The sequence below is a fragment of the Colletes latitarsis genome, chromosome 9, assembly GCF_051014445.1.
Source record: "Colletes latitarsis isolate SP2378_abdomen chromosome 9, iyColLati1, whole genome shotgun sequence".
Classification (NCBI taxonomy): Eukaryota; Metazoa; Arthropoda; class Insecta; order Hymenoptera; family Colletidae; genus Colletes; species Colletes latitarsis.
Window position 1 is genome coordinate 23,314,562 of NC_135142.1, and position 23,711 is coordinate 23,338,272.

General features: G+C 40.6%; 1 protein-coding gene across 1 annotated transcript in view; it reads right to left on the reverse strand.

Annotated features, from left to right (window-relative positions):
• Positions 1-14,541: 14,541 nt before the first annotated feature.
• Positions 14,542-23,711, reverse strand: part of LOC143345785 (uncharacterized) — an 81,913-nt gene continuing 72,743 nt past the window's right edge. The window contains exons 3-5 of the mRNA XM_076773206.1: positions 19,700-19,833; positions 14,772-14,862; positions 14,542-14,676 (exon numbers count right to left, since the gene is read on the reverse strand). Of these exons, the coding sequence (XP_076629321.1) occupies positions 14,617-14,676; positions 14,772-14,862; positions 19,700-19,833 (285 nt within the window). The 3' untranslated portion in view covers positions 14,542-14,616. The remainder of the gene's footprint in view (positions 14,677-14,771; positions 14,863-19,699; positions 19,834-23,711) is intronic.

Consider the following 23,711-nt stretch of genomic DNA (forward strand, 5'->3'; position numbering starts at 1 on the left):
TTTCATCCCCTACCCGATGACTATATTAACCATTATAACTTATGCCATCTTCTATGTTTATTTTGACTATATAGAGATGCAAGTAAGACTAAACTTAAGACCACTTAACATTCGCCGTATGAAATTTGATTTGATTTTTGTATACAAGGTGCTAAATAGCGGAATAACATTTCTTGCCAAGAGATTGGATATATTTTCGCTATATGTCACCTTTCTAAAACAAGTTAATTAAATGTTCTATTATTTTGGCTTTGCAATATAATTTCCAGAACTCGCAACGTATAACTTAGTATAAATTAATGGAATAATTTTGGGCCTAAATAGGAATTATTATGTAAATGCGCCCAGAAGAAATCATTGTGTTCAAATTTCACAAAATTTCTTTGACGAACTTTGCAGGAACTCCATCTTCAGGGTTCTCAATCGGTCACATTATGCAATACAAAGTTATGAAGAAAGATCCCGTCTATAACAGACTCAAACTTAGTCTATCCATAACGGAGTTTCATCAGGAGCGTGGTTGATCCGGGGCAGCTCATCATCTTTAAACGTAAGAGAAGTCTGATAATTTTGTGCTCTAGCGAATATTATAATACTTGAGATATTCATTAAATAATTCTGGCGTAATATTAAGAATTATTTCGTAGATATTACTAAACAGAAACCCGTTTCGTCGAGTTGCGACTAGGAATAAGATAATGGACCATAATATGATGCTTTGGAGGGTAATTTCAACTATTTAATCCGAATTGTTTTAAAGATACATATTCATTATTTTTGACTACTGTATAAACCTCCAAAATTTCATCAAAATGGATGGGGGATGGACCTTTCGCGGATGATCCTTGTTAGTATCACGAAATTATCTGAGTTTCCCCTATATCTAAACTTCACAATGATAACAGATAATTCGCGTTGAAACTAGAGCACAGTTTAGCTTCACGAGGACTAAGATGGTTCTATATTAACGCATTATCGTCCAACGTTGCAGTCTCTTGACTCTCGCATATAGCCCACTGGTACATTCAGACACGTTTATAGAAATCTAGCTATAAATTCGTGATTTTCAAATCGAGTCACCAGTTTGATCATCTCGAATTACTCGTAAGCTGTTCCTCACGTTATAAAAGTTTTCGAAACTAATGACGTATGGTATTTTGTAGTATCTAATTCCTTCGTTGCATCAAACCATATTTATCAGTAATTGAATCCTTATAAACCCTTCATCTACGATTGACAGTCGCACACTGCAGACAAAATGGCTCGCCTGCCAATAAACGACGCCTACAATAGTGCACGTGGCGGTTACAATGGTTCCACTTATACTATTTAACATTTCGTTCGTTCGACAGACCATAATGCGTTAAAAACTTGAACTTACGACACGAGGCGGCTAAAATGTAAATCCACGCCCGAATCAATACAATTCGCGCGACTCTCTCTCTCTCCCCGACACACAGTACGCTCCGTGTACATACAATTGCATTAAAATATACAAAAGCGGAAACTTTCGAGCGGCGGCTCGCGAGGCAGCTTTCTATTTAACTTTGGCGTCGGCACGACAGAATTGAAAAAGTTGCCCAATGGACGCCGCGCTGTTGGCCAAGCGATTCATTAAACCGTAATTATAAGCCAGCGGCATAAAGGACGACGCTGAAATCGCACGGAGAATAAGCGACGATGAAAAGAAGCGAATCGTCGATGGCCGATATACGCGCTTTAATTTCGCGCAATTTCGGCCAGCCACGAAATTAACTGAGTCGATGCGCGCCGATTGAAAAGGCGACAACGTTTGCGAATTATCGGCCTCGGAACCCGGGGAATGAAACGTTTCTATGAAATTGTTCGTAACCGGTTTCCCTCGCGAGATAATTTACTATTTCGGTCGTAGTTAGTTCCAGTTTATCGAAATCGAAGAAATCACCGCGGGCATCCTGAATGGAATGTAGTTTCACGCTCGTAATTGATCGCGGTTGTATGTCAATAATTAACGCGCGTAATTCGTACGTTTACGCGCGTATATTATTTATTTTTATCGCCCCTGTAGCAGCTACGGTGCGTCGTAAATATTTCGCAATTTTTTAACGGGGGAAAATCGAAATAATTGTAATTAAGCGACGTGTATATTGCGAGTAATAAGGGGAATTTCGTGAAACGAGTTTAATAAAAAAATTCAATGTATTCCTTATTAACGGAATCGGATAAAACGTTTACGTAATATTGGAATATTTAAAGGACACGAGGAACGAACTGGAAAGCATAAAGTAACATTTATGACATAAATTTATTAATTTGTAATCGCTAACCGATGTACCGTATTACGAATACGTTCGACGCTGTTTTACAATTGCGTTTAACAATTAACGCCACAAGCTGCAGACGCAAAATTTCCTACGAATTTATTCTATATCTGCATTGTTCTTTCTTCCTTGGTCCGGTCGTTTATAATGCTTTTTTATCAACTCCAGGCTCCTTTAATAGACCGCCTAACTGGCCCCACTGCGGATTTCGATTTAATTAAAACACGGACGCTTAAGCCACGTTCACATCGTGTATATTATTAATCTCCGGATGGAGCGGAGAAACCCGACGGAAAAGTTTTATCGTCCAAGTCTTATACCAGTCTTGCAGTTACGCGCTGATTTATGTCGCGGAAGGTTCAGACTCGACGGAAAAATTTACTTCAACACTACGCGCCCATTTGTCCGATGTTTATTACAATAATTCTTTTCTCGACAAATCGTAAGTCTTGCGCAATTTAACGCTGTCGCCGCTGAAGCATCCAGTCAGTGTCTTCGGCGACTGCAGTGAAATTGTTTCTGAAACATCGTTCACGGTTTAATTCAATTTCAAATTACAGTCCACGTTCGTTTAATCTCGCGTATCAAAATGTACCACAGTCCTTGCTCGCAAGTTTAAACTTCGAAATTAAAAGTTACAAGCTATCTCGTAAAAAATATTATTAATAAGCCTCCGTTTAAGGAAAAGGGGGAAAGTAAAGCCAAGGCAGCGAATAAAATCCGAGGGAACAAAAATAAAAGCGACTTTCACGCACGCTTTAATTGCATTCGAGCGTGTCGTTCTCCCGTAACAGCAGCTTTTAAGAAACAAAAATGGCGAAAGCCAACGCTACTTTACATTGTCCTCTTTCGTAAAGAAAGCTTCTACGAAACGTGATTCGTACGCGTCCATACTTTGAGAGGAAATATCGTGGACGAGACCAAGAAAAAAAGGTAATGAGCAAGTAGCTTAGAGACAGACTTTTATTTCGAGAAAGATGCTCGTTGGAGGGCAAACCCGGCGAAAGGGGAGGATGTTCCAAAACACGCTTATTTTTCTACTAGCCAAAAGTTCCTCCAATGCACCATGTGAGCAGGTGCATTGTTGTAAAGCAAGGTCCACGAGTCGTGAAAAGTTTCGGTCGCTTCCGTACAACTTTTTCATGCAACCTGTGCAACACTAAACCTGGTTAACTGTTCGCCCACTTAATACTAATCATAATGAATTGTCGCCAACCTGCTGAAAAAAGAAACTGAAAACTTTTTTTACTAAGGTTGTTTCGACTTGAAAAATCATTAGCAACCAGAGTTACTATTTATATAATTTACAACTTTATTAAATATAATATAATCTTCTGTTCCGTTTCTGAAAATATTGAAAGGGAAGCATTTCGCTAAAAATATTCCAATGATCGAGGAAGATTGGGGTTTCTGCCCTGGAGGGGGTAACGCGAGAATAGGCGTTAACTGCACGTGTTTCCGTCTCGTGTTATTAACATATAAACGTGAGAATATTTTCCGAGTAACAACCACGGTTAATGGAACGAAACGTAATGTAATTTCCGACAGTAGGTTGGAGATTCGGAAGGAAACAGACGGGAGGAGACGAATGTAAGATTCTGAAACCCGGGCGAAGAACTTCGTTGAGAGAGTAAAGTTTCTTCCGGGACGCTGGAAATTGAAGGAGAAGTATGCTCGAACATCTGCGATGATTTATTTGCGCGAAAAGATATTCCCGGAGATACAGTTCGCGCTTGAACTCTGCGCATTAGCAAAGAACCACGAAACTTTCGCGAAGCGTGCGAGTACTTTAAAATGCTTTCGAACGCGAACTTTTTCTAATTTCTTCCGAAACGTTTCCGAAAGCTTTCCAACTATCTTCGCCTCCGAGAGTCGATTGACGATTAATCGTGCGTGCATTTCGCGAGACACGACGAATTCTAAATTGTCTTTCAATGTCAAAAATTGTGAAACTCGAAACGACGAACCGCTGGAGGAAGACGAGTGGGCGAACGTTGCTCTCGTTATTTCATGCTCGTTAGACGAGGGCATCGGGCGGCGACCGGCTCGTAGCGGTGTTGCTTTTTAATTAAAAATTCTAGGCGCTTCTGGGCGGTAATTTGAATTCATAGGCACCTGGGTATTGTACGAGGGAACCGTTTAAAAGACGACCGCCGGCGAATGTGGCGGCGGCAAAAGGAGCTGAAGGAGGCTGAGACGTGCCAGCGATAACGATAATTATCCCCCCGACTCTTGGTGCTCGTTGCCAATTTGGCTGCTCGGGGGAAGGTCTGCCAAGAACGTAAAGTGTTTTCGCGTGTTCGCCGCGTGACGTGGTCCTCTCTTGCGTCCGTCTCCTGGGCTCGCGCGTTTCCGGCCAGATAAGGGCTGCTGAGCTGTTGTATTCCCGTGGAATTGCAAAGAGAAGTACTTGCGAGGGCGCGATGCACGGATTCCGCTGTCACGCGGGGAACGCGATAGCAGGGACGGTAGGAAAATTTAATGCTTGTACAGCAATATTTTGTACCCCTTATCGCGTGAACGTTTAATAGAATGTTCCTCGATATACAGGCCGCCTTCGCCTCTGCAAAATATTACGGGCTGCTTGCAAATGTTTTCTTTAATCGCCTGAATACGAAACGAGACCTCTGCTCGTTGTATTTTGTCCACGCTGGATCTACGAAACATGGTCAAATTAACTCACTGTCCGTGGATATTATTTGTTAGCAATTCGTGCTCAATTTGATTGTGTTTAACTATGTTTGTCTATACAATGTGATAGTATAAAATATTTATACTGGGTGCCTTGTTTGAGTGACTACAGAAATAAATGTTCGTACAAAAGTTGTTTGGTAGAAGGGGCTACATCTGAAGGCCAATCTAATTTTCTTAAATGGAATGCTATATTTTTTAATGTAGAATTTCATTTAAGAAAATTAGATTGACCCACATATCTTCTCCATCAACCCCTTCCAAGAGAAAACAATTAGTACTACATCATGTAGCTTCTACCCTTCTACCAAACAATTTTCGTGGGAACATTTTTTTAATAACTACAACTCCTTCTGAGATATCCTGCTGTACTGTGTAAAGATATTTTGCTCAAGAATAACTGTCGTACGAGATTATATCAAATCACAAGAGATATAGAATTTTAATAATTCTAGATTTAATCGTAGGCAGAGTGGCCACCGTGGCATCTCGAGGATCAGTTTTCTTCCAGCTCGCGTATCGTTGGCATCTCCGCCATTGCTCGAATCACACGCGTGCACGTCGAGTGGTACCGGAAATGCACAAAGCCACCCGATTCCTATCACTTGGAGTCGCGTGGTTCTCTGTTTTCCGGTGTTTCGCGTAGCGAACACACATCCAGGATCCGTTTCTAGAGACAGCAGGACAAACTTCAATTGCAAACAGACTATCCCAGCGTCCTAAAATATAGACGGGCCTTTTGAAGCCATTGTCGAAGATAAACCCCTCCGGACAAAACGAACCGCAAAAGTGGAATTTGACTGGTTATGGACCGTGAAATTCGAAACCCTTTCTGGTTTAAATTCATGTTTCTGTTATTTCCAACTTAATTTACAAATTCTTGAAAACCTGAAAAGGGATAAAACTTGTACAAAGAGTTGACTAAAGTCGAATTAATTTCTTTTACTATCAAGAACCCCCTAAATTCCGAAGGAATTAATTAATTTTTCAATTAAATCGCCCATAAGTCACTCGTTTCGCTCTGTTTTAGTTCGGAGAACGCGACGATCGTTTCTCGTGCTCTCGCGTTCCTCGTTATTAATTCTTTCGACTAATTTGCCTTGCCAGGATCGCGAGGTTATTTTCCCTTAAAGCATCAAAGTTCCACGCGCCATCGAGACGTAATTGGCACAGATTCCGTAACTCGAGGAACAAAGCGAATTTATTTCTATCGCGCGCTATCCTTCAGAGGCGCGGCTCCGATATTTTATTTTCCCTGGCCCGGATGCTCTTACCTTTGCGCCGTGTATCTCGAACACCGGAACATCCGCCTTAAAAGCGTTGTTATTCGTCGCACGGGCATTCGCTCGAGACGCGTCGATAGATATATTCTCCTCTCCTTACCTCGCCAGTCTTCTTCGTTTCAGCTTTTGTTCTGTCTTTCACCCTTTGCGTCGAATGACAGAGGAGTTTTCTGTTATGGATATTCGCTGTCCGATGCGTTCATGTAACGCAGCTTTCCACGCGCTACGGGGTTGAATCGTGGCACATTGTCGCCTCGAATTACGCTCACGGAGAACGCCTCGATGGCCGCGTAATTCGAAATGCAACGTACGATACGAGAAACAGATTTTCCACCGCGTCTTTTCAACCGAGAAAAATACCATCGGGCTTAATTTTCCCTTTAATATCGTCAAATGCTCCACGCTGCCTTTTCATCATCGACCTTTTCTCCTAACTCAAAATACGAAGCGTCTCCGTATCTTCCACACAGATTTTTATACTCTGGAAAATATTTTTAAAGAAAATTCAAGTTTCGATTTTTATTTTCAAGGTACTCAATTATTTGATTTAGTCATACCCTTTAGTACAAAAGATGAAATATGTAAGGAACCACATATGTGGAATTTACATATCCAAACATTATCGTTTATAAAATTTTAACAAAATAATTTACAATACGTTGCAAGGATAATTTTAGACTTTCTAATGATCGTTTAATTATATCAATTTTAGTGTGTACAAAATTATTATTTTAAATGCTACTGAACACCTTAGAAGTTGCTATTTTTAATATTGAAATGAGAGGTAATATTGAAGCTAGTCCCTTGGATACGTAATTGGTCGGTTGACCGTTGGTCAGATCCGGTAATTCGTGATTAAACACACGTACGAATCGACGCGAAGCTCGAGAAAAAATTGTTGGCCGAAAATAAAACGCGAATATGTCTAGTTCGGTTTCCTAGCAGCGTCGATGGTTTTACGCGATCGGAGAGGAGCGAAAACATTTTTTCGCCGGACGACGGGTCCTGTTGATTGCAAAACTGGCTGTTGCGGTGTCTCGAATCTGGGTCGACTCATCGATTGCTCATTAACTCTTTCCTGGCGGCTCAACGTACGTGTCGCGCTCTGACAAATCACACTTGCAAAATCAATTTCCCGTCATACACGTTCGTTTCGAAACACGTTCGGATAAAATGCTCGTACGTACGGACGCGGGAACGTTTCGCGTTTTAGGACGGTCCCGCGAGTTAAACAATTGATCCGCCCCTCCCGGTGAACGAGTCGCGTTAACAGCTGGAATAATAATTTACCAATATTGTCGCTTCGAATTCGATCAAAATCTGATAATGAAGCAACGGCCATTCGTACCCGTTATCTAATTTCTGCTCGACGGATTCAATGGATCCTAGAAGCTTTCGCGTTTACGTTCGATGAAATCAATTTCGCTTTCTCTTCGAAATTGTCGATATTTTCGAGGAACGATGGACTCGAATCGAAACCTTCATTTCCTCTGACGCGTTGGACGTATAAAATATACGATCGAGCCTTTTAGCGCGGCAGTCTATCAATTATTCGGATACGATACTGGGATAATGAAAAACGTGTCCATCATTACTGAAAATGAAACAGGTGTGCGGCCTTCGTCGACGTTCTTTTATAGCAATTAACCTAATATTAAAGCACGACAATCGAGGCCTGTAATAAATCGTGAAAAATTAATTTCCAATTTAGCGCAACCGGTAACTGATAATTCAAATTGTATGTACAGGAGGATCCAGATTAATCGGCTTAATCGGAACTGAAACAAGTAGGTCAAATCGATAACCATTATGGGTAATCGATATCTAAGGAAGAACTGATTAAATATATCAAATTGTCATCGATTACGATATTATTATTTTATACGTGATCTCTTCGTCCGCCAAGGTATTCAAAACTAAAAAGAATTTATTTTAATTTATTCATCAAATATAAAATTAGCTGTTATCGATAATAAAATAAATATCTGTTCGAGTCTCAACTTTATCTTCTTTTTATAAAAATATACATTCGCACGAACGCTCTTATATTTTATTATAAATGAGAGAAAGCAAAACGACTAAAATTGAGCAATATTTTCTGGCACATCCCAGTACCTTCCTCTGCTACAAAACGGAGGCAATAAAGTACACGTGCATCTGTCGTATTTTCATAGTAATTCTTTCGAGAAACAACGCTACGTATCAGAAAATTTTGTTGCACACTTTCTACTTATTTCATCGCGTGGGATCGCCAACTTTCCCGTAATCCTATCCGTTAGAAGACACGTCGTTGTAATGGGTCTTCGAGTTGCTCGCTGGGTTTGGATATTACCAAGCAAACTTATTGCAATACGGTACACGTTTCACCAGGGCCTTCGTATTTTTCTAAAAACGAAAGTATCGTCCACGCTTGTTCGTTCTCGACTCCGTTGAAATAATGTGTCTGAACCAGGGTGCACTGCGGTTCCGTAATTGGACACCACTAATGCACCCCAACCTCGTTTGTCGAACGTGAAGGGAATGGAAAAGGGAAAGGAGAGGAACGCGGAAGAACGGATCGAAAGGGTAACGAAAGAAGATAGGAAAACGAAGGGAAAGTAGCACGGTCGGAACGTAGGGAAGAAACCCAAGAATGAAAAGTGAGAAGCGTGTGTCGATATTGAAGTCGTCGTTATTTACTTTATTCGTTCGTTCGATCTGTTTCCTCTACTTTCTCCAGTGCCATTCGTTTCCCAACAGTTTATCTACCACCACCTTATCTCGGGTTATTGTCTATTTTCACCTTTTCTTTGACTGCTTCAGTTTTTGTCAATTTTCAACGGGAACAATTTTCTAACGCGAATGCAATACAATATAAGGTTAGGATTAATTATTTCTGCCAAGTTTCTCATTTTCATTTCCATTTACAACTCGACGTGTATTTTATGGAAGAAGAAACATTGAGTTTATACAGTAATTGAAATCCAGTGTTACTTGCTCCGGGTGCTAACAAACGTCTTCGCCATAACAAGCATTTATTTCGATTTACAAGGGAATGGAAGTAATCCCGAGAGTTTGAATACGAGGTCAATTAAAACTGGTTTAACCGTAGATGGTTATTCTAGACGGAGTTAATTACTTTGGATTAGCATACTGAGGAGCATGATCAGTGCGTAGGCATTGTTTATCTCCGTTCATGGGATACTTCCTAAAACGTAGAGTACACAGATATCAATTCGCTGTAAAGTCTTTTCTCAGTAGTAAATAACAGATAAATAATATTTACTATAACTCTATTTTTCACAGTATGTTAGAAGTGCATTTCGTGCTTTGTGCCGTTATTACTTTTCGATTTATTTTTCGACCGACGCTTTCAATCGCATTGACGACGCGTTGCAGAAACAGATTTCTGTTTTCGAAGTCAACAGTGTGCCCGTTTCCATGCTTTCGACGTATAAGTTTTCACCCAAGTTGTCACAAAATATTTGCCTGATCGAAGAAAATGACGCTTTAAACATTCCGAAGGTGTGCAGCTCGAAATAAGACCGAATCGAAGATGCCATATCGGAGTTTATATATTCTCAAGTCACTGAATATTCGTTCAATCGGCTATATTTTCAATAATTTCTTTTTTTTTTTAAATAATTGTCCCCGTTCCTTTTCAGCGTAAATTTCATCAATGTATCTTTGTACGTATAATTTAGAACGAATCCACGAGAGGCGGAGCAGATTCCGTCGATTTTGAATATGGTCCTTTGTCAAACGTGTCTACACCAATTTTAGCGGAAATATACTACGCGATTAAATCGAGTTTATGGCTATCTTCTGGGCCAGAGATACCGCGTCCACGATATAAAGTTTATTGGACGACGACGCAATTTCCGAATATACACGCGATACGCGATATTTATCGCGAATAGAAACACGGATGAAAATTATTATCCCGAGCTGACCGTTTATTTGGACACGTGTTGTCTATTTTATTCGTGTTTCGCATTTAGTTCGCAACGAATCGACTGCGATTGTGCATTGTATTTTGATAATAAAAATCCACATAAAGGTTTAACGAAGCACGTTCCTTCGATCGTTCGAAGACGCAATTCGAGCGAAGGCAGCGATCGTTTTGCTCCATTGTCCCTTACGGTTCCGCGCGATACTGAAACGTCTACGTTCTCAGCGAACGGTTTTACCACATTCGGATAAAAGACAGATCTATCGCAGCGTTTTCTTCGAGGAGTCCTCGACCCCCGAGCACGTAGCAGGAATTCTGTCCTTTTTTTAATTTCCAGGCTCGACGGTTTTGTTTTTGATCACGTCGTCGTCGCCCGCCGTTTCATATTCCTCCGCTATACGTTTCTGCCTTTTCCCAGCAAACGTGGCCACGCTTTTCGGTTCCGCGTCACTCGATACACTTCGCCTCCGTCTTTCATATTTCATTCCTTCTGGCACCCAACGGGTCGGTCCCAACTATGTCGTCCTTCTCCCTCCGTTCCCGTAAATTCCCGTCCATCGCGAACGTCGACTTTCTTCTTGCGTTGCTTTATTATCCGGCTGGTGATCCGGGCTCCTCGGCCCTGCAATTTCCTCCTTCGTTTTTGCGCTTCGTCATCCGGCCAGCCTGTACACTCCGCCGCCTCTTCGGCGTTTCTCTTTTCTTTCCATCCCCCCCGCGAACGAGCCTCGGATTTCATATTATTTCCTACGTAGTGCGTTTCCGTCTCCTATTCGTCCCCTGCGTCCTATTATGCCACCCCCGACCGTTCCCTCGATGTTCACTATGCGTTCGTAGCGTTGTCCCGACGGTCCTCTTCCTTTCGTATCGAGTTCCCGTTTAGCGTCCAAGAGAAACGTCAGAGGACCCCGGGATATTATACGGTTCCAACGACGATACTTTGCTTTTTCAATTAACGGATAAAGCGGACTGTTGTCGTTGGCAAATATTTGGCGCTCAACTTTATTCTGACTCGCTAAACAAATTGAGGAATAAAAAGATCGTACTTTAAAAACGATTAAAAGTATTATTATTGACTATCCCAGAATTTTGGTTACTTGTTTACGAGAAGTTTATTAACACAGAGTAGGCTCTTCTAAATTCAAGCATTTCGTTCTACAATTAATTTGTATTCAAAAATGTTGGGAGTAGTACGTTTAACAAATAACTCCAGAGGCAATGAATGATAATAATAAAAACAGACACAAATAACAGTGGAATAGTGCGCTTGAACTTGGACCATTGCTATCTAAATGCTTTTCTAAATTCAAGCTTTTTGTTCTACAATTAATTTGCATTCAAGAATGTTGGGAATAGTACGTTTAACAAATAACTCCAGAGGCAATGAATGATAATAATAAAAACTGACACAAATAACAGTGGAATAGTGCGCTTGAACTTGGACCATTGCTATCTGAATGCTTTTCTAAATTCAAGCTTTTTGTTCTACACATTGATTTGCATTCAACAATTTTGAAGCAGTGGTACGTTTAACAGATACAAATAATTCATACATATTCAGCTTCTGCACGGTATGAAGTATTAATTTTATGCGCTGCATGAATATTGAAAGCATGCCTCCGGCACATCTACCCGGTTTCCACTTTATTAGAAATGTTGTAACGTTCAGTTTTCACTTATCATTATACTCACCTTAGTATTTTTCTCGCTGTATTTCTATTGTAATTCCCATTTCTGAAGAGAAATTGTTAATCAGCGAAGTTTATAAATTAAAATGGAGGCCTGCAGAGGGCTACGCTCTTTCGCAACTGCTCGACTGAGCATCTATTTGTATACAGGGTGTCCGACCACCCCTGTGAAAAATTGTAATGGGAGATTTCTTGATTGAGGCTTCGTTCTTAAAAAATTAAATAAAAAAATTTGAAGTCATTCACGAAAAAATTATTTTCGATTGCAGGGGTCAATTACAATTATTTTTGGTGGGCAGACATACCCCCGAAATCCTACGCACTTTGGAGAAAAAAATTCGAGTAGGTGCTGAAATTTTTCGGCGAAATTAAAAAATTCCAAATCGTTCTGGAAAAAATATTTTCAGTTGCAGGGGCCAATTACAACCATTTTTGGTCAATAGACATACCCTCGAATTCCTATGGACTTTCGAGAAAAAAATTCTTTACCGAAAATATAATATGTCTGACCATTCATTGATATGTTTCACTGAAATTTCATGCGAATCTTTAAAATGACATAACTTCTGAACGGATTGGACGATTTTGAAGTTTCAAAAAGCAAATAACGCGTATTTTAGTAAAGAATATGTAGAAATTCTAACAATATTGAAAAAGTTGTTCCTTGACCCCGTAAAGTGAGAAAAACCCCATAAACATGGTCCAATTTTCAAGCGTCCATAACTCCTACAATACCCAATGAATTTCAATGAAATTTAATATAGAAGTAGAGCTCATTGATACCTACAAGAAAGTATTAAACAAAATTTCCGTAGGACGTCAAACAAATTTATTAAAAATGAAAAACGTATGTTTAAGAAAAATCAACAGGGGGTAGGTGCTGAAATTTTTCGGTGAAAAGAAAAATTTCAAATCGTCCTGAAAAAATTATTTTCGGGTGCGGGGGTTAATTACAATCATTTTTGGTGAATACACATACCTCCGAAATCCTGCGCACATTTGAGAAAAAAATTCCTTACCGAAAATTACTGTGTGGCTGGAAATATTTCTATAACTTTTTAACGAAGCCTCAATCAACAAATTAGTATCCTTAGTTTTTGTTGTATTTAGCCTCTAGAATCTCCCATTAAAATTTTTCCGAGGGATATCTGTATATCTCTAGGGTTGTAGATAAAATAAGCGTTCACAAAACTTTCTGCAGATAAAATAAGTATTCGAAAACTAAGAAAAAAGTGGCAGGGGAGCGTCATCAAAGGTAGGGAAATTTGTAATGCGTGATTCTGCGCGATGTAACCGGAAATGCGGCCCCGCCTGGAGCCTTCTTCGATGTCTCGAGCCCTCGGATCTCGCCTTATCGTCGAATTGGCCCGTTCCTCCCTCGTTCCAATCGCGGTTGCTCGTCACAGTCCGGGTCAACTCCCCCGTACAACTTTAGTCTCTCGCCGCGACGAAGACGGTGAAGCTCGAGATAGAGTCGCCAATTCTCGATTGCTTCGAGCTCTCGAAATACCACTTCTCCAGGAGCTTTTGGGTCTTCCTTGGTCTTTGGCGGAGCGCGATAATCCAGCCAAACTTTCATTTGCCCGAAGACGGTGGGCTCGGAACGACCGAGAACGCAGCTAGAGAACGTGTACGTGTGTACGTGTGTGCGTGAAAGAGAGGGGACGAAAGAGGAAAATGGTCGGAACGAGAGGGGTGGTGGGAGGGCACGCAGGAATTGAATCTATTATTCCGAGGGCTCGACGATGGAACGCCGAAGGGAAAGATCGCGTAGCTCCCCGATACTCGTCGAAAGTTTGCCTCGTTCTTTTAGATTGCATCGTTACATTATTTTCCCGCTGAACTGAGATGGAGTTTTCCCATTGTCCGGCGACCGGTTCGATGGGCTTCCGTGGATGTCGGAAAATCGTACGTTTCCGCGAATTAACGCTGCGAATATTCCCGGATTGTTGCTTGCGTTCGTGCTCGGTATATTGTTTGATGAGGCAGTGCAAACGTCGGTGTACATTGTTCGATGAAATTAACTGACCACGCAAATAACGTTTCTCGACGAGTTATGCTCGGAGAAAGAAGCGTACACAGCGTGTCTCGCCGGACTCTGTCCACATAAATATCTTGACTATTTCAAAGAATTCAAGAAAATGTTATTTAGGGAAATTTTAGGGTTTGAGAAAGTACACGATATGATGTAAACTGTGTTTTTGCAAGTGGAGTCAATTTTTAATTTATATCCATTTAGATACATTTTATTGTTTATTCTCCTCGAATTATGTATATGGTTCCTTTTTCAATGTTTTCGGCGTTTAAATTCTAGTCAGAGATATTCAAGATTAATTTACACATGTTCATAAAAATAAAGAATATTTGCATTTAAAATGTGATATTTTCTTTTATTATTAGCACGATGCTTATTCTACTATAAATTAGGATTATTGTTCCAAAGAAGACCGTAAGAAGATAGTCGAGTACGTTCGATAAATCGTTTATTGGGTTTATGGATCGCTACAAAGCTGCTTACGTAAGAATCGTAGACCTTTGCGTGTTACAAATTTATAGAAATTTATAACCGTACGAACTCCCGTGTAAATATAATGTTCGACGATACGCGGATCGAAAATACTAAATTCGGTGTACAGTTGCCAAGGGAAGATGTCCAATTCTTGGAAAAGTTACGAAAGAGTCTCTTGCCTTCGTTGCCTCTAGAGACAGCCGATCGATCGAATTTATTTAACGAACAGCCGAGTCATGGAGAAAATAGCGAAGGACGCTCGGGGGTTTCTCGTCTAACAAATAATAGATAGCGTTGCGATGATCGAGAGAACCATTTATCTTCCGTGAATCACGGAAGGAAAGGAAAGAATAATGACAAAACGCTTACCTTCCCGGAGGCCCTCGAGTTGCATAAGAGAACACCGGCAGCGTGGATTCTGTACTCCTTGTCGAGCTGCTCATGCTGTCCTTGAATTTTCCTACGGACAAAACGAATGGAAAATTACACCTTAAAAAACATTATTCTTTCGTTAATGTCCCAAGGAGAGATGCCTTTCGTCTGGCATGAATAATTGAATCATTCCAAGGTGGTATGAGGTTTCGTCGAAGAAAAGCTTCGCCCGTTTCTATCAAATGTAAATTCAGTGTTCAGAATTTTCGAATGTTATTTTTCTATCGATCAGAATTAATGGTATTGCTACCGTAAAAATACAATTTATGTGCGAATAGATATCCTTCGTTGCACCTGTGGTACCTTCAGTCAGCAACCCTAAGTACAGACAGTCGTATACACTTATAATTTTCTTTCTTGACTTTCACAGAATGTTTCTTCAAATACATATCTAATTACCTTCTTCGATGTTGAAGATATACCAATTATAATAAATGCTTCTGTGTTACTTGTTTAAAAATTATAGTTGACATTTTGAACCCCATGCTGCCACTTTTAGTAAATTATAGCAGTCATTAGAACGATTGTAGTTGAAGTAATTTCTATTTGTAAGTTGCATAAACAGAAAAGAGATTGCTCAGAATTTCCCACAGATCAGCCCGTTTTTAATTTTTTTTTTGTATCAGCAAGTAGATAATATTAGCGAAGGATTATAATAGAAACATATCCAAGGCTTATCGGGCGCTTTAATTCGCACGATTTAAAATTCCCAGTTAATTAGCGAAATGGCAAAGTTACGGAATGCATTAAGAAGCAGGGATTTGGTCGCGTCGCGTTCGGTTTACGCGAGCTCTCCCTTTCTCGCGAGAAAAAAAAAAAAAATTAAGCGTTAAAGCGAGCAACCGGGAAAAAGACGACGCCGTCTGCGCCAGCGGATTCTTCCAAGCGGTTTCCGCCCGGTGATTTAGGAATCGAAAAAGTTTCACGGATGGACGAACGTCTCCGCGAAAACTTCGGCAATTACGCGAGAGCAAACAATCTTACGAATTCATGGCGCGAGCCTGCCACGTTGACTTTGAACGCTAGCAGTCAGCGTTTTATTTTTCTAACGACACCTGGATCCTCTTGTTTTCGACTTGCCCCAAATGAAATATCTTCTCGCGGTTGGCCGGATCGATCGAAGCGTGCAAGATGCTTCGAGAACGAATCGACGAACTTTGGGGATGAAAAATTTTCCCCCGGATATAAATACATTTCTTTGAAGGAAAGTTTTACCAATACTCTCGCTGTTTCGAATCCGGGAGGTTGGCATTGAATTTTACCACCCTTCGAGGAACAATCGAAGACAAACGTCTTCCATTTCTAAATTTGTGATTTAACGCGACAATTGCCGCGACAGGAAATATGACACTCGTCCTGTCATCGCGAATACCCACGGGGAATACAGCGAGGGCAGGTGGAGCTAGATTGTTTAGGGATTTCAAGATAAGCTCGCGAACGAACCGCGCGATGACAGTGATACATGAGTCTTTGGAACGGTGGATTCACTCAGTCTTTGCGGAACGATAATGTCGCGTCGTTGCGCAGCTTGTTATATTTATCGCGTCCATTTGTAGTGAAATTACATAAATCTATCGTCACACGATACTTCGTAGATCCAAGGTTCTTTAGGAAAGTTTTGAAACATTCACGTCCACGAGACGACACGCTAAAAAGAAATTAACGCGCGCGAGGCTAAACGGAATAAAATTGTCCGTTACGAAACAGCTCGAAACGTTCTCGTTCCGGTTTCTAACTCGCGGCAGCCTTCGATTATTCTCGTTGCACGTTACACCCGCGTCTTTATTTTCCCCAGGAAAAAGAAGATCGCGGGGAACGAGCATCGAGCGCCCGTTCCGTGAATAATTCTCTGCCTGCAGCGTTCCGTTTCCGCATTCAATTTCTCGTTTCCCCGGTCGGGAAAAGGGATCGTCAATTATTGCGTTGTTCCTCGCACGTGTTCCCCGAAACGCGACGCAATATCTCGCTTGTGGGGGGTTCGCGAAAGAGGCCGGTGGAGCTCGAAAGAAAGCTCGGGGTAAATAATTCGTACCCCCTCCCCCCCCTTCTCTTCCTTTTCGCCCCGGAAACGCGGAAATTTCGCGGTACGGCGATCTCGTAAATTTATTATTGCCGTATAATCAACGAGGCGCCGCCGCCATCTGCAAACAGGGCCGAAACGCCGCGAGCCACGGAGAGGAGTTGCGCAAACAGCGTCGAAGCGCGAAAGAGGCGACGAGAAGAGAGAGAAAAAAAAAAAGAATCACGGAGCTTTACATATCGCTGACTCGAAGCTTTTTTTATCTCAAGGTGTCGGAGACACTTAACTGTACGCGACGCCCCGGGCCCAGCGTCTCGCGAACACCCGTCGGCGATCCTAATTTTCGGGATCCAGGAAATCCGCGTGCACCAGTCAGCCCCGGATCCCGACGCGTTAGATTTATCGTCGACGAAAGGAAATTGGATGCTCGTCAGCGACACTCGTTATGAGAACCGGGGTGATATTTAATAGAGAGGGGGAGAAACGAGTTAATGGTTCTTTGTACCGAAGTCTTCTTAAGAAGGGAAACCACTGTGACGACTGAAAATAAAGGCAATTTTCAAGTATTTTTTGGGGTGACTATGGAAATTTTTCTGATACATGTTTAATGTTTTCGATAGTATGCGTTCTTGAACTACTTTTTGTAAAAAATTTGTATGGAAATATTAATTATTATAGACATAATAGGAACCAGCGTGAGAGAAATTTCTCGGGGAAAAAAGAAATTGTTCAAATCGTTCTAAAAAAATTATTTCCTATTGCAAGGGTCGATTATAATTATTCTTGATGAATAGATATACCCCCGAAATCCTACCCAGTTTCGAGAAAAAAATTCGAGAAGGTGTTAAATTTTTCGACAAAATTAAAATATTTCTAATCGTTCAAAAAAAAGTATTTTTGATTGCAGGGACCAATTATAATCATTTTTGTTAATAGACATACCCTCGAAATCCTCACCATTTTTGAGAAAAAAATTCCTTACCGAAAATATCATTTCAGGCCAAAAATGCTTCCCATAAATTTCATGCGAATCTTCAAAACACCATAACTTCTGAACGGATTGGACGATTTTAATGTTTAAAAAAGCAAACTACGCGTATTTTAGTGCAGAATATGTAGCAATTATAAAAATATTCGAAAAGTTGGTCCTTGACCCCGCAAAATGAGAAAAACCCCATAAAAAAAGTCCAATTTTCAAACAGCCATGACTCCTACAATTGTGAATATATTTCAATGAAACTTTTTTCTGAAGTAGAGCTCATGAGTACCTACAAAAAGGTATTACACAACTTTTCTGTAGGACGTCAAATAAAATTACTAAAAATAAAAAACGAATTTTTAAAAGAAATCGACAGAGGGTAGGTGCGTAAATTTTTCGGCAAAATTGAAAAGTTTCAAATCGTTCTGGAAAAATTATTTTCGGTTGCAGGGGTCAATTATAATCATTTTTGGTGAATAGACATACCCCCGAAATCCTACACACTTTCGAGAAAAAAATTCAGTATTGGCAGAACTTTAAACGTTAATAACTTCTTAACGAAGCAACCATCAGCAAATTGGTATTCTTGATTTTCGTCTCATTTTGGCCTCTAGTATCTCCCATTAAAATTTTTTCCAGGGTTGGCCGAACACCCTGTATAATTTCAAAGTAAAGTACTCCATGATTTTGTTTTCAAAACAGAAGTGGTCCATCTAAATATTTCGTATACAAGTTACATGACAACGAAAGAGTAATACTGTGTGAACAATCTTTTCGAAGATTAAGACAAATTTAACATTAATCTCTACTACGATCCTCCAGTTTGGAATCATTTTGAGAAATATAGAATCTACTAATGGAAACCAAATATATTTATCCGAATAATTTCATTTTGCAGTGTCAAATAGATAACGTAGATACAAGAGTTCGAGGAGTCGACAAATTTTAGGGTAGTTTTACGCTCCAGAGATGCGCGTCGAAAATAGCAAGTAATAATCGCGCGCACGGACGAGGCTGTAAAGTTGCGATGCATCTTGATGAGAAACTCGACGCAAATATTGGGCCGCGAAGTCGTTAGGTCTAATTACAGTAGGAAAACAATTAATCGGGACGTATTTTACGGGAGAGAAAACGATGAAAGTTCGTCGTTTCCAGTTCGACTAGGAACGAGTCGCGCCGGAAGCTACGCGAAACTGCATAATTCCACGGTAGTTTGATCAAATTGTTAGTTCGCCGGAGGACAGGCGCTAATAAATCTTGAACGAGTTAATCCTCCCTCCCTTTTCTGGCTTTCGGGGGGCGGGAAAGGGAAGTCCCGGGGCAGAGTTCGTGTTACGGGAGTCCAGTGCCAACTTGCAAAATATATTATTCGAAAGCCACCACCAGGGAAAATGGATGTTTCCTTAGAGGATTTTTTCTTACGGGACGTTTCGATAGTTTTGTCGGTGGCTTCGAGATTCGTCGACACCGTGGAGCAGCAAAAGCTTTCAATGGAATTATTCTTCCGATGACGCACGCAATACGCTAGCAATTTATTTCCTTTTCCGATATTGCTCTGAATTTTTTGCCTCGACGTCTGACGCTTCTCTTTCGTATTGTACTCGATCGTAATAAATTCATTTGTCTAAACGTCGATTTTGAAAATCAATGAAACGCGAATGGAAATTAGTTTACGAACGAATCTAAAATTTGTATTCGATGTTCCTGAATAAAGTTTGATCTCTGATGAATCGAAATGAATTCTGACTGGATCATTTACGATGAAAAAAATAATTAGAATAATAGAAAACATCGTACGAATGATATATGAGATGCTCTACTCGTTCGATACGTTTGCCTGACTGTGGCCGTGGCTATTCTACTTACGATATGGCGTGCAGCAACTCTTGCCTCTGCTTCTCTTTAACTTTCACGCTGCCCCCTTCGGCGAGCGCGACTTGCAATTCTCGTTGAAGAACTGCCAATTTTCGGCGTTCACCTTCCAAAAGCAGAGAAGTAACCTGTAACAATGAAGTTTGAAACTGATGTTAGAAATCTATCAAAATATATATTTACGAAAGGGTCTAGAATACAAATAAGAATATCATCGTTTTTCAAAACGGATAAAATTAAAATTAAAATTATTAAAAAAGTACAATTAGCTCGTATGTGACCTAACTATGTTACGGTAGTATTTGTTACACGAACTGAAGTACCGACATCGTAAAAAATCAATAGTTGCTCAGCGCACCCTAGATTTTAGGGTGTTGACTCTGAGAACACTATGTTCGACCCCAGTGCATAGGTTGGTAAGGACAGTAAACATAGAATATTCTATCGACCATCCATTCCCATAGTTTTACCACAGACGAGGTATACGAGTAGACCTTTCACCCAATGCATTTTTTCGGCCAATTGGTCTGGGGCTCTAGAGCCCCATTACCATTTTCGTGTCACTCGCAACATTACCAACAGATTTAGAAATGAATTTCAATCCCTTCCCCATAGTCAACTCGCATGTATTTACACACACGTTACAATTGTCTGTCCATCAATACTAATTCAGTGAATAGTTTCTCAACTGACGAGAACGTTAAAATCACCTTTGAATTTTTCGCTCGGTATGGCAATTGTTCGAACTGATATACAAAAAGACACGTATTAACAAAAATTAACGAATAGAAAATGAGTAATACTACAGATACGGAAGTTATACATATGTGTCTTGATAAATCTAAAAATTGATTCATAACAGTGTTATTAGACGGCAGACCGGTACCCAGAGTGAGCTTACCCCTCCATTTGCGCACACCAATCCACAGCCATGTGTACGTGAACTTAGGTGCTTTGGACAGCTTCGGGAATTCAAGAAAGAAGGCGAATGTGAGACTTTCTTGCTTTCGAAACAGCTGAAATCCGAATTGTGTGTCAACCTGCATACGATTTTAAGCCTCAATTGCCCAGGCATTTTTATTTTCCAACCCATGTATACCTATTACACATAAACGAGGTAAAGAACAGACCTATCACTAGTGGATGAACGCTATCGCTGTACCACGAGTGTCTTATAACGTGAGATACACTCTTTTAAAGTGGAACAAAATGTTAAAAAGATCATGCATCAAATTGTAAGGGGATACTCGTAAGAAGGCTTTAATCGTCGTAATGGTTTTAATGGGTCAATGATCAACAATGACCAGCTTATAGTCACTGGTGGTCAACAGTGAGGTTGACATTAAGGTCAGCGGTCCAGTGAAGATCCAGAAATGGTCAAGAGATGGGACCAATCGAAATAGTATTGTTCTCTAGATCAAGCGGTTCTTAACTCTTCACGTTGACACTGTCTCCCCACTCTTCGACTTCCCTACTCGAAGACTACCGCTGGACAAATTCTTCAGTACCCCTGGAGCATCCAGGGGGATCGGGTCTCGCGGGCCTAAGTCAGGCCATTCGAGGAGCGCTGACCACTGGGGACCAGGAGTGACCAGGACTGACCAGGTCTGACCACTACTGACCACTACTGACCAGTGCAGATCCGACTACTGACCACTACTGACCACTACTGACCAGTGCCGGACCGTGATGACCACTGGTAAGAACTATTTAAAATTGCTCTCCCCACTTCTATTTTGTCGTTTGATACTAATTGAACGTTATGGAACTGTCCATCGCTTTTGCTAAATTACGAATCGTTTCTTATGTTACAGCTGGACCTTTGGTGCTTCCTTGGTAATGGTAACTAATGCTCAACAAGTAGTAAGCTCGCTTTACTTATTTATATTATTATCATAAAATTGACCAGTTTATTTTATTTGTTTGGTCATAATTCAATGTTCTTTGACTGTCCGGTTTCATTTGATTACTATGTTTTCTTCCTCTATTTCTACTTCTGCCTTGTTTTCTGAATTGGCATGATTGTGTTGACCCATGTATAATTTTTGTTTGCATACTATTGTATGAATTTTGATGTAACTAATTCGAATAAGATTTTTATTTTTGTGCTATTTCGCTAAGATATTTTGTCTAATTCTCTGATATTTTCACTCTTCGTTTTCTATTATTTCATCGTTGGATTTTCAATTCTGCTCAATCTTTGTTTCTGTTCGTCTTCGTTGGTATGGTTCTTCAGATAATTTTTGTAATCGTTTGCTATTTTACTTCGACATTATCTCTCCTTCTATTTATCTCTCGTTACGCAAGTATAGGTAAAATACTTTGTTCCTAACATGTGTAAATTTTGTACGTTTCCTTAAGTAGGTCTAGCATCGAGAATCTTATAGATTCTCACTTTTAGGTACATCAGCACGACTAATTATTCCATCGTTTCGACTAGTTTGCATGGTGTTTATTAGATTTCCTTTCGTATGTCACTAATATGGATATCAATTTTAGTTTCAGACTATTCGCAGGGACATCGATGGAAAACACCACAACCGCCGAGGGACATTTAATTCTAAGTCGATTAGATTTAAGCTTCGTCGCGAATCTTAAAATTAACGTCGAAGATTTCTTTATTGTACATATTTCCGCGTCCTACCAAGCAATTATTAAACAAGTAGCTTCTCGTTTTCTCGTTCCCTCGTTCCTAGCTTCGGTCACCGCTGTTTCATCGATTGAAACATGTGATCGGCCGTATATCTGGTCCGAAAGATCTAATCGCCTTCCCTTGGTAAGCTTGATTGAGGGAAAACGGCACTTCGCTGGAAGGTGTGGAGTTTCCGTATTCTGCGGAAACGCATACCTTCCAGCGGAAGTCGACTCTGTCTCAGGTACTCTCTCTTTGTCAGACAGCCTAAGTCGGGTCCTTCGGGCTCCCGGCGGGTTGCGTTGGAGAAATGGAGACCTCGATTCGGAGTTGCAGTTCTCTGTTTTCTTGTTGAGATCGAGTTAGCAAGGGCAGTAGGTTCGATCCTCGGATCAGCTGCACGGTTCAGCATCGCGTCGCGTCGCGTATCCCACGATTTAGCTTCATCCCTCTTTCTAATCACATAATTGCTTGGTACAAGGAACTTTGTTTCCTTCTATCGTCCGAATTTTAGCTTCAACTTGACTAGACTTGAGCTTCGACGTTAATTTTAAGTCCCTATTGTATGCGTCCCCCAATATTGCCAAGTAATTATTTAACAAGTAGCTTCTCTCGACTCGTTCTCTCGTTTCTTGCTTCGGTCACCACTGTTTCGTCGAACGAAACATGTGATCGGCCGTCCAGTTTGTCCGAAAGATCTAGTCGCCTGCCAATGATAGATCGATTTCTAGAAATAGAAATCAATCTACCAAGGGTAGTGTCGATTCGATCCGAAGATCTGCTGCACGGTTCAGCATCGCGTCGCGTCGCGTCTCCCATAATTTAGCTTCATTCCTTTTTAAACGAAATAATTACTTGGCACAACTAAATTAGAAGATCGAAGGAACATTGCTTCCTTCTATCTCTCTAGTTTAGTAATCTAGTTTCTAAGACTGTAAAAGGGAGATCGATGGAACTTTGATTCCATCTATCTCCCTTCGGGTCTCCACTCGCAGCAACCTCCTCGTGGTGAGACCTGGTAATCGGTGTCACCCACGATAGAAAAGTTATTCTTCGTGGGTGACACCGAGCTAATGGCTGCGAATTTAGAATTGTTTCTTGATATAATAAACAAATTTAGATTTATAGAGAGGCAGGTGTTTGGTTAACCATTATGTTAGGCAAGTTATTTTTATTTGAAGACAAATTCTTTTGAAAACTCTTTCACTATCTTCGTTGGTTGTGCATCTTTTATTGGTTGCACTGTCGTCTGTTTCTTCTTCGACCAACGATCGTTATCTTTATTAATGGAGGGTGGATGGGAATCGGTTAGGATGGGTCTCCATTCGCAGCAACCTCCTCGTGGTGAGACCTGGGTAATATTATTTACCGTTT